The sequence below is a fragment of the Protomyctophum parallelum genome (assembly GCF_964188405.1).
Source record: "Protomyctophum parallelum genome assembly, chromosome: 2".
Taxonomy (NCBI): Eukaryota; Metazoa; Chordata; class Actinopteri; order Myctophiformes; family Myctophidae; genus Protomyctophum; species Protomyctophum parallelum.
This window is the reverse complement of record NC_139699.1, coordinates 40,237,190-40,251,924: the sequence shown is the minus strand read 5'-3', so window position 1 is coordinate 40,251,924 and position 14,735 is coordinate 40,237,190. Positions and strand designations below refer to the sequence as shown.

The following is a 14,735-nucleotide window of genomic DNA, read 5'->3' as shown; positions in this document are numbered from 1 at the left end:
TGATCTGCCAGCTAGATCGGCTATTCTGCCTCTTTCTTATATTATTTGACAATTTGGCCAATCTTTGACCAGTTTTTATTATAGTACACTCCTGTGGGGTCCGGACCCACAGGTTGAGAACCACTGATGTAGCCTAGTCTACAATGAAGTTATCAGACAGACAGAGGGAAGTGCATTGCGTGACAACTGAATCAAGTATAGTAGGCCTACCTGTTCCATGCATCCATTTTCCCTCACTGTATATTGTATCTTTTCCCTTTTTTGCTTCCCATATGATGAATTCCTGTTCTGTTCTTTAGCTACATAGAAATGTCTATTTGTATGTCTCTAAATGTTTGTATGTCTTTAAATGTTTTGATGAATTGAACAATGTGGACCCTGTTGTAAACAAGTGTAATGCTTAATTTGGTCGTCCACTCACAGTTGACAGTCTTTGTATTGAGTTTGTGCTTAAAATGTACTGTAAATTCTACAAACTGTTAATAAATATTTCAATCAATCAATCAAAAGTTGATGCGTAAATATCAGAGGCAGGTTTTGTGTTATTTCCTCAGTTTGTGCATGGCTGTCTGTCTGTCTCTATACCAGAGTTTCTCAAAGTGGGTGCCTTGACTCAAGTCCACGGGTGCCTTAGGCTCAGAATACTTAGATAATATTCGAATTCATCAATGTCACTTGCACTTTACTAGGTGTGTTCTTTTCAGCCTGCAGTAGACCAAGTATCTTCACCAAATATAGAAGATCTACAAGCTCACTGTCATGTTGTGACGCATTGTGAGCTTGTAGATTGGCTATTTTTGGTGAATGTTCCCCACATAATAGGGATGCATGGGGTTTAAGTGGTTAAACGCCAAGTATACAGCACTCATTTTCAATCTGTCCTATAAATGGAAATGGATATTCTCTCCAGTTTTCCTCATAGCACATATACTGAATCTTTTTTTATCACTTCTGCTTTTATTTATCTTTTCACCACCAAGGTGAAGTAAAAATGTAAATCTAAACACTTAACACAGCCAGGCAGCTGTTTGTTATTTCCTGTCATGGAATAAGGCAGAATAAGGCAGATGGAATCTGGTGTAATGATGTGGTCAGTGGGTGAAGCTGACATTGTGAGGAGGAGGGTACAGAGCAGTCTATGACATCCCCTCCCCTCCACTCCTCCCACTGCACTACCTTTATCTCCCAAATGTCATGGGCTATAAATACTCTGCTCATATTTGATCTTAATCCCATCCCGCCGGCCCGCAACAACAACTCCCTCCCTGGAAAATATAAGTGACTGGACAGTGTCAGGATCTTTTGACTGTTCCAACTGCAGCATCATTGTCTTCTTATTTGTCTCATCGCACAATGCAATATGTTGTGTTATATCCAGAGTCAGTGGAAAGCATTTTCACGTTGTTTCCCCAAGGAGAGCAATCGATTCTTTAATGTTTGTTGTGATGTGTCAGACAATGTTAATTTTGACAGCAAATTCAGATTGAGGCTTAGTCTTTTGAATAGCACACAGTTGAGAGAGAGAGAGAGAGAGAGAGAGAGAGAGATGCACAAAAAATAATAGAAAAACGGAATGGATTTTCAAACAAAAACAACAAATTCTATTAATGTTTGATTTCCATCTGTTTATTATCATTACTTACTGATAAGATCAGACATATGTGGTTTGTGTATACACATTGTTAACAGGACACAAAAATGTATGCTTTAATAGCTCATGTCTTATCACAACAGTAGCTGCCCTGGAGCAGTGCTGCTTCTCTCAACCTCTTATGGAGCAGAGCCCAACCTGTCTACCTGAAAGTGTTTGTGTCCCTAGGGTTGTCACGATTACACGTTGACATTGATGATTATTATCACAAACATAATTGCGATTAACGATTTAATTGTGTTTTTTGGCATTGGAGATAAATAAATAAAAAGCATTTTTAAGATTAATAGCATCATGTATAGGTTTATTAGAAAGAGAGAGAGAGAGACACTGGGGGGAACATTTCTCAACGATGATAACCTTTGGAGGAATGTTTGAGAACAGATTTAATCTACTTATACCATGGAACACTGAGCATAATATAGCTTAAAAACCAGCACTGTAATTTGATGTTACGTGCAATGATGTCACGCTCTCTCTCCCCGCAGGGTTAGCACTTCAGTCCGTTTCCAAAAGTCAATCAATACAAAATGACATGATTCCAATTGGGCCCATTATAACTTGAGTTGCCTTTTGCTTAGCATTATTTATCCCTGTCTGTCAGTGGAAATGAAATAACGGAGCTCAGCCAGTTGTCATTGAAGAAGACTGTACTGTTGCAAAGGTTCTGTTCATCCAGATACGAATGTGCTGCCTCTATGCAATACTTGCTTCTGAATGCACGTTCCCTATGATCTGCACGCCCTGTTTTGGTGCCTATACAGTAGATATGGGATATGGCCTGACCAATTTATCCAGTGGTTTTTAACCTTTTTCAAATCAAGGTTCATTATTTATTTGCCATTTGAGCCTCAGACATGTACATGTACTGTACTACACTGTTTATCAAAAATCACACCCATGTGAACTGAGTGGTGCAACTCCGTGTGGGGGTCCCCGGAATTTCCAGACCCACAGGAACGCACCCAGGGTGCCAGCCCGGTTCCAGCGAGCCGCCCCGTGTCCGAAACAGTCAAGAAATGACAGAGTTACCGTGTGGGGGTCCCCAGAACATCCAGACCCCCTGGAGTGCTTGCATAAAGTCTGTTGTGTGCTGCCTGCAGTCACACTTCTGCTCCTGGTGTGTGTGTGTGTGTGTGTGTGTGTGTGTGTTTGTGTGCACCTAAAATGGTTCTGTAGTTGGGTCGGGTGCACGGACCGGTCCAGTGTTTTGACCATGGCCCTGTGTCCACTGGCTGCATGCAGCTGTGCTGTGCATCCATCCCATGTTGTGGGTTCATGACTCTATATGACCTGACAGAGGTTCTGCCTCAGTCCAAGTGGTTGTGAAAAGATAAGCTCATAATCCCTGAGGTATGACAGTTTTTTCTCCCTGAGTTTGTTCTGACTATAACCTGAAAGAGGCTAGTGAACCCATAAGGCAAAAAAAAGACAGCATGTGGTGGAAAACGTACTCTCATTTTTTATTTCATTAAAAGTATCAATACTGCAATGTAAATATACTCTGATACAAGTAAAAGTCCAAAGTAGAAGGTACTTATTATGCAGAAAGTCCTGTCAAGTTTGCAGATGTATGAAATGTATATAGCAGATCTACAAGCTCACTACACGCTCTAGGGTAAGTATTTTAAAGGGATCGTGACATCTTATTTTCTTTAGGTTATCTGACCTCAATTGCACCCAAAAAACCTGAACTTTTAACATTCAGTAGATTTTCTGTGGTCTGGGGTTTACTGGCTCAAGTGCTCTGATTTGCCTGTGGACTGTGATTTAAGACTCCTCAAATCCCATAAGAATTTGCCAGCAGATGTTGATGGACAAATAAAATTAAAATAAATGTTCAAATGAATGTCATGAAACCTTTAAAATGGCTGAAATGTATGTAGGGCTGAAATCTACAAAGTTTTCAAATAATTGTAGTAATTGTAAGTAAAAAGTAAAAGTACTGAAAATGGGAAATACTCTCAGTAGTAAAAGTACCTGTACTTGTACTTTACTGTACAAGTACAGTATTTTACAACACTGAAAACCAGGCAGTGTCAACATCATTAATGCAGCCTACTGTTTTTAATTTAGTCAGCAACTAAAGTTGTCTTTGGTTGTGGTTGTGGATACAGACTTACAGACTATACAACATTCCATTCTATTTTACATTTGTGCAATAAACTTGTTTTCACAAGCAAATCTGCTATTAAAGCGGCATAGTTTGTGGTTCACACAAACGTCAGAGATACAAATGCTCAGTAGAAGGCTAGAAGCACATTATAACATGCATTAACCACTTTACTTTAAAGGGCAATACCACTCATTTTCAACATTGAACTATGTCATGAATATACCTTAGAGTTGTTGTTGTTGTGGAAATACTAAAACGTCCCCCACCCCCTTATGTTTAGTCTACAACTGGAGGTCTAGAACATGGGTCATGTGATCAGTAGCCTGGGGTCCACCTATGCTTTCTATAGCATAGGCAGCTCCCGGCAGGATCCGCAGGGAATCTGAGACTAAAGGCCTCTACATAGTCTGTGTTGTTCCTTGCGTGGGGGAGTCAAACGGACACAACAATATATATCTATAGTATAGAGGGTATGCGCATGCATAAAGAGAGTGGCAAAGTGAGTTTAACGCATCAGATAGGACTTTTCTGTTTGCATGTATGGGCTGTCAAAGCCAGAAAGTTGTTTTTTGCCACTCGGTCAGTAGGCTTTCCCGCATAACTTCCGGGTATGATGATGATGTCATGCAAATACCCTCTAATAGAATTTAAGCTGATACATGGGTATACTTTCCTATTTGGCTGAAACTGGCAACCGGAAATGCATTTTCTGTTTACTGAAGAGCTGGAGAGACCTCTGTTACAAACACTAGCTATGATGATTACTATCAGAATATTTGGCTTTAACCTTTTTAACAAAAAACTACTTTTGTTTAACCAAAGAATATCGCATACTGTACCCTCCCTTTAAACCCTACTGTACTGTATATAGAGTACTATTTTGACACTAAACCCAGAGCTCTATGCTAGGGAAACTCCTTTTTCCCCCTTTCTACTCTCTACTCTCTAAATCTACAACATCACAATGCTGCTATTTTCTCAAAATGTTCGCCACATAATAGGGACGCTAGCTAGGCTTCATGTGGTTAATCACTGTGTCAATACATTCAGTGACATACTTCATATATCAATCTGGCCCCGTGGCTACTTTCCACTAATTGGTGGGTGGGTCACAGGCAGGCACAGCTAAATCTCTTCGGGTCAAAGGTGCTTTTCCTCACTTGGTGGGTGACGAGACAATTGGTAAAAGGTGCCCGTGGTCACGTGATCACGCTCATGCACCCTGGACGCCCAGAATCCATCCATAGTCAGCAGTGTTCATTTTGACAGCAGATTTAGATTTAGTTTACTCTTTTGAATGAAATTGCATTTATAGTTTTTTTTTGTCGTATTTTAGTCATCTGAAATGTTTTGGTTTTAGTCTAATTTTAGTCAACTAAATATCATAAAATTCTGTCGACTACAGTTGATTTAGTCAACAAAAAAAATATATTTTGGCAGGCCTTGATGGCGTCGTAATGGCAGATTCTACTGGATCTCTTCTCTACTACTCCCTCCTTAACATTTTAGTCTAGTTTATATTTTTCCACAAAATTGTCTATATTTAGTCATAGTTTCAGTCATCAAAGCTCAGTTTGGCTTGTATTGAACTTTTGTTTAGTTTTGTCAGTCGACCAACATTTTCCGTCATAGTTTTAGACGACGACATTAACACTGCACTGGACAAGCCCTCCCAGCATCCGCGGTCGGTCTTATTGGCTTGGTTTCCGCTCTGTTTTTGTTTTATTTTATTTTTGATATTATTTGGGGCTTTTTTGCCTTTATTGATAGGTGTACAGTAGGTTGACAGGAAACGTGGTGATATGAGAAATGGGGGGGAGAAACAGAGCTAAGGTTGTCGGGATCGGGACTCGAAAACACGATTACCAAGCCTAGCTAATAAGTCAGACTCAAATCACACTATCGCGTCCGCCGGCAGGCAATTTTTCGGCTGATTCGGTCTGGCTTATTAGCCAGGCTAACGATTACCAGCCTATAGGTGCCCGGACCACTAGGCCGGCCCGGGCCGGTTTCTGCTCTGTTAACATCATGACTCACAGCTCACAAGAGGTCATGGGACACATTCTCACCTGCAATATGTTCCGAGCGGCACGTCATTATGGCTGTAATCTAATTGTTAAGATAACAGTGTGAGGCTGTTGTTTATTTGTATAAGGTGGAAGAAAGACCTGTGTGTGTGTGTGTGTGTGTGTGTGTGTGTGTGTGTGTGTGTGTGTGTGTGTGTGTGTGTGTGTGTGTGTGTGTGTGTGTGTGTGTGTGTGTGTGTGTGTGTGTGTGTGTGTGTGTGTGTGTGTGTGCTTTGCTTTATGTTTAAGTCAAGGTATGCAAGTTCAACCATAGCAAGAATCACGCATCAAGAAGGGTTTATTTGAGGTACTTGCAGGTACTAGCAGGGAAATGTTGGTGTGACATATTCCGCAACATAGTGCTGCTAACAACAGCAATACAATAACATGTAATATAGATAATAGTGAATAGATTGTAACGAACTAAAATAATAGAAAATTATGATATGATGAAATAAGATGCAAACTAGATAAAGTGCCCCTCGGGGCACAGGTCTCCACCAGGGCAGGTCAGGTTGTGGCCTCCTGGTGGCGCTATAATAGGCCAATGTGAAAAGGGTTCCATTTCTTCTTACGCCTTGGAAGGCAAGTGGGGGACCCCCACACAGAGTTGCACCACTTACTTCACACGGGTGTGATTTTTTTGTTCTACTGGATCCTACTTCTCCACTAGTCCCTCCATTTATTTGTATTTGTTGAAGAAATATCTTTTGTCTTGGTTTTACTCATCACTCATAGCTTAATTTTCATCAGTAGGTGCAATCCAAATGTAGTCGACAAACGTTTATCGTCATCTTAGAGTACGAAATGAAATGTGTCCACCGCATAAACACAACGTCCCAGGTTCGATTCGGACTATAGACCTGTGTTGCATCACCTTCTCTCTTTCTCCCCATTTGTTTAACCTATTTTTAGAGCGGTGCCTGTTGAGCACTGGCCTATTTGGAACAATGCGTGCCCCAGACAGTTATTATGTATGTGTCCATTTGATGCCCATATATGGAGTTCTTTGTCAGGTATGGCCAATTATGGAGTCTATGCAGACGTTAGAACATCATTGTGATGTCAGAACAGGCTAGCTCAATTATGAAGATGTCCAGACTAGATCCTGCACAGTGGGCAGGGGCCCTGCCCAGAGCACGGGCAGAGGCTTTTGTGCTGGTTCTGGACAACCGGCGATCCGACGGACTTGACACCGGGCACTGCACTCCCTGTGGTGGTGTGGAACAAGTGGGGCGAACGGTTATCGAGTTTTATGTGGAATACAGACGTACGTACACACGTACGTAAGCATGTCTTTGAAAAACAGAAAAATAATACAACTGCTTAGGAGATAATAGAAGGGAAAACATCAGATTCTGAACGCTATCAGATTTTGAGTGCTGTGATATTTAAGTGGAAGAGTTGGATCAAAGGATTTGTATGTTTGTTTTCCCCCCCCTCATCATGTCATCAGAAGGACTAATGTCAGTGAAAATAAACAACCATCTTGAATTGATTAAAGCCATTTCCTTTGGTCTGCCCCAGAGCTATTCACTAATGTGCTGCTATAGCCTTAATGAGAGGAGGGGGAGGTGGGGTGACCCCTCCTCACCTTCATCAGGGCCCCATGGTTAGCAGGCCAACAAGCCAATGACTTATGTCTCTTTCATGTCCACCATTATCCTCTTAGAGGAGAATTTTGGATTAACAATTTTCTTACCTTAATCTGATGTTATTATATCCAATAACGAGTGGTACAGGTGAAGAATTACATAACCAACAGAGCACACTGCAGCTCCGACCGTGCACCTTCGGTCATACGCTAAATCACTTATTTTGATAGCTCGAAAAAATTAATTCTCTCTTTCATAATGACCTAATTCAATGCACAGTGTGAGGCTGTGAGCTACAGTGCCGTCTGGATTTACTTTTTAAATTTTTACCACTGGTTGTTGGATATAATATCAGATTACGGTAAGACAAGTGCTGGTCTGGAATTCTCCTTTAAGAATGCTTTGTGTACCAAAATAACAAGTAACAAGTTGTTCTATCCATAATCAGAACATGAATAGTTTCATTATAAAAATGCAGTGGTGTAAACTAACTTAAGTACATGCGAACTACTGTACTTCAGTACAATTTACATTTTAGACACATGGTAACATTCTGCATAATGCATACTTTTACTTGTGGTACTTTAAGTATATTTTGATGCCAATACTTTTGTACTTTAACTCTTGTAAATGTTGATTATCGGACTAACGGAGTGTTTTTACATTACATATAAGTTTGAGTACTTTTTCCACCACTGTAAAAATGCCATATTATCCTGTTTCCTCTTCAGTAGAACACCTACTACTCTTGTGTTGCTTCTACTTGTAAGTTGTTGGAGGAACAGTAAGATGGAGAAACTGAAAAGAAAGAGACCAACTCTCAAATCTGACATTTTCGGAGCGTGACACCTGCACACAACCAAACATAAACTTGTCTTTTAGTTGTATGGAGTCCTTCTCCACTAGTCCCTCCCTAACATTTCAGTCTAGTTTTTAATTTGATGACAAAATTGCCAGTAGCCTATTTAGTCATAGTTTTAGTCATCGTATCTTGGTTTTTATTTTGTTTTTGTTCTTGTGCGTCATAGTTTCATCATAGTTTTAGTTGACTAAATCAACACTGTCTCAGACAAATTGTGTACATTCTCCACTGCTGTTTCAAACAAACAAACAAATACCAGTTGATATGAATCCCCTCCCCAACGCAATGGCCGTGCAGGGGGCTCTGAAGGGTAGGGCTGCTCAGCCAAGTGTGGGGGAGATGTGTATCGTTTAATTGGACAGGGCAACTACTGACCTGGTCCTGAGCCAAAAAAACGAAATACAAAAAAACAGGCTCCAAGAGTTTCTGGGCCCAGTTTCTGTGTACAGCCTTAAGGAAGAGATGAGTGAGATATAGAGAGAGGGATGGCACAAACTAGAGGGCTAGATGACAGAGAAGGAGGGGCAGATGGAGGAGAGTGGAAAGGAAGTACATTAAATGAAAAGATAAGAAAGAAGCTAGGGGAGGTTTGTTTTACATTATATAACTTTTATCTTCAGAGAGAAAGAGAGACAGAGAGAGAGAGAGAGAGAGAGAGAGAGAGAGAGAGAAAGAGAGAGAGAGAGATGACGCAAAATTATGTTGTCTGATAACAGAATGGATCACTTTATGTTTACTTGATTTATTCAGACTTTTATACTCTTATAAACTTATAAATAGAGCAGATAGCAGTGCCAGGAAGCGAATGACTAAAAAGGGGCTTTCCAATAAGTCCATTTCTGAGAAAAGGGCACTTTTAATGAGTCAAAGAGAAAACAAGGACAGACCGTGCAGGGGATTCTGTGTTGTGTGCAGTCTCAACAGATTCCTTCAAAGGTGGTTGGTGAATGACGACAGGGCCAACGATGACAGCTAGCTGAGCAAACAGCACAGACTTCAAAAGGACAGACATTTTATGGGCTATGCGCTTCACAAGCCCAAATATCTGGCGTCTTCTCATTGTACGGCGCTTTTAAATGGTATTAAGGGTGTACTTTAGAGATTTGGTTTTGCGGTGGGTTAGGGCAGTTGTTCTCGACCAGTGGTCCTCGTGGTCCTCATGGCAGCTTATTTGTGTCTAACAGTACAATTATCTGTACATTATCTATACACCATATAATGCTATGTCTGTCTGCATAATATGCTATCTAAATTACAGTACGTAATTGTAGCCTTTGCATACACCTGCAAGGTCGTTGAGGCTAGGGCAAGTGATGTGGAGTAAGTTGGAGTCTGAAGAGGTGAGTTTTCACACTACGGCGGAGGATTGGGAGTGATGGATGGATGTAGCTGACCAACAGTGTCTGTTTGTTTTTCTCTCCGTGTCTCCAGGAGGCTGACGCTGTGGCAGGCGCTGCTGCTGACCTCTGTGTCGTTGCTGGTCCCCCACGTCTGCCTGTCCTCCCCGCAGAGCGTAAGTCTGTCAGAACATACATCATACAGCAGTCACTGCACTGTATGGAGCTCATCTACACATCATTAACACCAGTTACTGCACTGTCTGGAGCTCATCTACACACATCATTAACCACAACAGACAGACAGACAGACAGACAGACAGACAGACAGACAGACAGACAGACAGGCAGGCAGGCAGGCAGGCAAGCAGGCAGGCAGGCAGGCAGGCAGGCAGGCAGGCAGGCAGGCAGGCAGGCAGGCAGGCAGGCAGGCAGGCAGGCAGGCAGGCAGACAGACAGACAGACAGACAGACAGACAGACAGACAGACAGACAGACAGACAGACAGACAGACAGACAGACAATTCCTACATTTTACACATCGACTATTCACATAGCTGATCTGTGAGCTTGTAGAGCTGCTATTTAAAGGTGAGAAAGACATTGTAAAACTAGAAAAAGTGCCCTTCCGGGCACAGGTCTCCACCAGGTTATCCACAGATCCGTGCAGTTAGAGGTAAAAACACTTTTCGGCCAGTTATAGCGCCACCTTGAGTCTGAGTTGAAATTGTTCATGTGGCATTTCGTCCTCGGCCTAGTGGGAATGTGGGTGCACAATTTCACGGAAATCACGCGATGTGTTCATGATTTGCAGCATTTTGTTTGAAACTGAGCACTCCTGTGAACTTTGGAAGCCAATCTTAACCAATCAGGATGGAGTGTGAGAAATCTGAAAGACCTGTTTCGTTGAATGGCTCTAGAGAGACTGTGTACCAATTTGCGTGATGTTTGGACAAAATCTGTAGGTGTACTGTGCAAAAACTTGTTTTGCACAAAGCGGCCTCCTGGTGGCGCTATAATAGGCCGTTCTGGAAAGTTTGGGGCAGAGGTTCATCGTTGGCATCCAGGGAGTGTGTGTGCAAAATGTGGCATCGACCGGGTTAACGGTGGCCGAGATTAGCTGCTCACGGACACACGGACGGACGGACGGACACACACACGGACGGACGGAGTGCAAAACATACTCTCCCCACATGCCTTCGGCCTGGTGGAGACAACAAACAAATAAAAAACTATCATTGGATTTGGGTGTGAAAAATGCCTTTGATTCATTGAATGAAAACATAAACAAAGCTAGCAAAGGTTTTTCTACAGCAGGCACCTTATATAATGGCAGATGGGAACGTTAAAGAGTGAATATCGCTCTGCAACCTAAAAGCCATTCCTCATCCTTGCCTCTTCCTCCCCTCACTTTTTTCCCCTTTTCTTTTCCCTTACTTTTGACAGGGAGCCTGATTAAGCTAATCTGTACAGAGGAAATCCCTGTGCTTGGGTTTCAAAGAGCAAAATCCTGCTAATTTAGATAATATACAATCAAAGGCCCTTTGAGCAGAACGTCAGATGTAAAAGAGTCTGCCTGCTAGAGCGCAGATCTGGAAACATTAGATTGTTTTTGTTGGAGAGCAGTGGTTCTCAACCAGTGGTCCGGGGTCCACCAGTGGTAATTGAGGGTGTTCCAGGTAGTCTCCAGTTAAATGATGGAGAGTTGGTAACCAAATGGACCCTTATTAGTTCTTTACTTAAATATTGAGAGAGTTACATTATTGTTAAACATTATGTTATTGTTTAAATTATTGTTAAACCTCTGCATAACCACTGGAGTTACAAGAAGTCTACAATGTAGAAGAATTGTTAGTTTGATCAACGTTTGCCCTTTATCTCTCCTATGGTACCACATCAATACAGCATGTTATCTCTCCTATGGTACCACATCAATACAGCATGTTATCTCTCCTATGGTACCAACATCAATACAGCATGTTATCTCTCCTAATGGTACCACATCAATACAGCATGTTATCTCTCCTATGGTACCACATCAATACAGCATGTTATCTCTCCTATGGTACCACATCAATACAGCATGTTATCTCTCCTATGGTACCAACATCAATACAGCATGTTATCTCTCCTAATGGTACCACATCAATACAGCATGTTATCTCTCCTATGGTACCACATCAATACAGCATGTTATCTCTCCTATGGTACCACATCAATACAGCATGTTATCTCTCCTATGGTACCACATCAATACAGCATGTTATCTCTCCTATGGTACCAACATCAATACAGCATGTTATCTCTCCTATGGTACCACATCAATACAGCATGTTATCTCTCCTATGGTACCAACATCAATACAGCATGTTATCTCTCCTATGGTACCACACCAATACAGCATGTTATCTCTCCTATGGTACCAACATCAATACAGCATGTTATCTCTCCTATGGTACCACACCAATACAGCATGTTATCTCTCCTATGGTACCAACATCAATACAGCATGTTATCTCTCCTATGGTACCACACCAATACAGCATGTTATCTCTCCTATGGTACCAACATCAATACAGCATGTTATCTCTCCTATGGTACCAACATCAATACAGCATGTTATCTCTCCTAATGGTACCACATAAATACAGCATGTTATCTCTCCTATATGGTACTACATCAATACAGCATGTTAACTCTCCTATATGGTACTACATCAATACAGCATGTTATCTCTCCTATATGGTACTACATCAATACAGCATGTTATCTCTCCTATGGTACCACATCAATACAGCATGTTATCTCTCCTATGGTACCAACATCAATACAGCATGTTATCTCTCCTATATGGTACTACATCAATACAGCATGTTATCTCTCCTATGGTACCACATCAATACAGCATGTTATCTCTCCTATGGTACTACATCAATACAGCATGTTATCTCTCCTATGGTACCAACATCAATACAGCATGTTATCTCTCCTATGGTACCACATCAATACAGCATGTTATCTCTCCTATATGGTACTACATCAATACAGCATGTTATCTCTCCTATATGGTACTACATCAATACAGCATGTTATCTCTCCTATATGGTACTACATCAATACAGCATGTTATCTCTCCTATATGGTACTACATCAATACAGCATGTTATCTCTCCTATATGGTACTACATCAATACAGCATGTTATCTCTCCTATGGTACTACATCAATACAGCATGTTATATCTCCTATGGTACTACATCAATACAGCATGTTATCTCTCCTATGGTACCACATCAATACAGCATGTTATCTCTCCTATGGTACCACATCAATACAGCATGTTATCTCTCCTATATGGTACTACATCAATACAGCATGTTATCTCTCCTATATGGTACCACATCAATACAGCATGTTATCTCTCCTATGGTACCACATCAATACAGCATGTTATCTCTCCTATATGGTACTACATCAATACAGCATGTTATCTCTCCTATATGGTACTACATCAATACAGCATGTTATATCTCCTATGGTACTACATCAATACAGCATGTTATCTCTCCTATGGTACCACACCAATACAGCATGTTATCTCTCCTATGGTACCACATCAATACAGCATGTTATCTCTCCTATGGTACCACATCAATACAGCATGTTATCTCTCCTATGGTACCACATCAATACAGCATGTTATCTCTCCTATGGTACCACATCAATACAGCATGTTATCTCTCCTATGGTACCACATCAATACAGCATGTTATCTCTCCTATGGTACCACATCAATACAGCATGTTATCTCTCCTATATGGTACTACATCAATACAGCATGTTATCTCTCCTATATGGTACTACATCAATACAGCATGTTATCTCTCCTATATGGTACTACATCAATACAGCATGTTATCTCTCCTATATGGTACTACATCAATACAGCATGTTATCTCTCCTATATGGTACTACATCAATACAGCATGTTATCTCTCCTATGGTACCACATCAATACAGCATGTTATCTCTCCTATGGTACTACATCAATACAGCATGTTATCTCTCCTATGGTACTACATCAATACAGCATGTTATCTCTCCTATGGTACTACATCAATACAGCATGTTATCTCTCCTATGGTACCACATCAATACAGCATGTTATCTCTCCTATGGTACCACATCAATACAGCATGTTATCTCTCCTATGGTACCACATCAATACAGCATGTTATCTCTCCTATGGTACTACATCAATACAGCATGTTATCTCTCCTATGGTACTACATCAATACAGCATGTTATCTCTCCTATGGTACCACACCAATACAGCATGTTATCTCTCCTATGGTACTACATCAATACAGCATGTTATCTCTCCTATGGTACCACATCAATACAGCATGTTATCTCTCCTATGGTACCACATCAATACAGCATGTTATCTCTCCTATGGTACCACATCAATACAGCATGTTATCTCTCCTATGGTACTACATCAATACAGCATGTTATCTCTCCTATGGTACTACATCAATACAGCATGTTATCTCTCCTATGGTACCACACCAATACAGCATGTTATCTCTCCTATGGTACTACATCAATACAGCATGTTATCTCTCCTATGGTACTACATCAATACAGCATGTTATCTCTCCTATGGTACCACATCAATACAGCATGTTATCTCTCCTATATGGTACTACATCAATACAGCATGTTATCTCTCCTATATGGTACTACACCGATACAGCATGTTATCTCTCCTATGGTACTACATCAATACAGCATGTTATCTCTCCTATGGTACCACATCAATACAGCATGTTATCTCTCCTATGGTACTACATCAATACAGCATGTTATCTCTCCTATATGGTACTACATCAATACAGCATGTTATCTCTCCTATATGGTACTACATCAATACAGCATGTTATCTCTCCTATGGTACTACATCAATACAGCATGTTATCTCTCCTATATGGTACTACATCAATACAGCATGTTATCTCTCCTATATGGTACTACATCAATACAGCATGTTATCTCTCCTATATGGTACTACATCAATACAGCATGTTATCTCTCCTATGGTACCACA

The 14,735-nt window shown here is 40.9% G+C and overlaps 1 protein-coding gene across 2 annotated transcripts in view; it reads left to right on the top strand.

The window, feature by feature from the left end:
* Positions 1–14,735, top strand: part of adamtsl5 (ADAMTS like 5) — a 65,079-nt gene that overhangs the window by 1,918 nt on the left and 48,426 nt on the right. For both annotated transcript variants that reach the window (XM_083759635.1, XM_083759636.1), the window contains exon 2: positions 9,722–9,803. In XM_083759635.1, the coding sequence (XP_083615761.1) occupies positions 9,722–9,803 (82 nt within the window). The remainder of the gene's footprint in view (positions 1–9,721; positions 9,804–14,735) is intronic.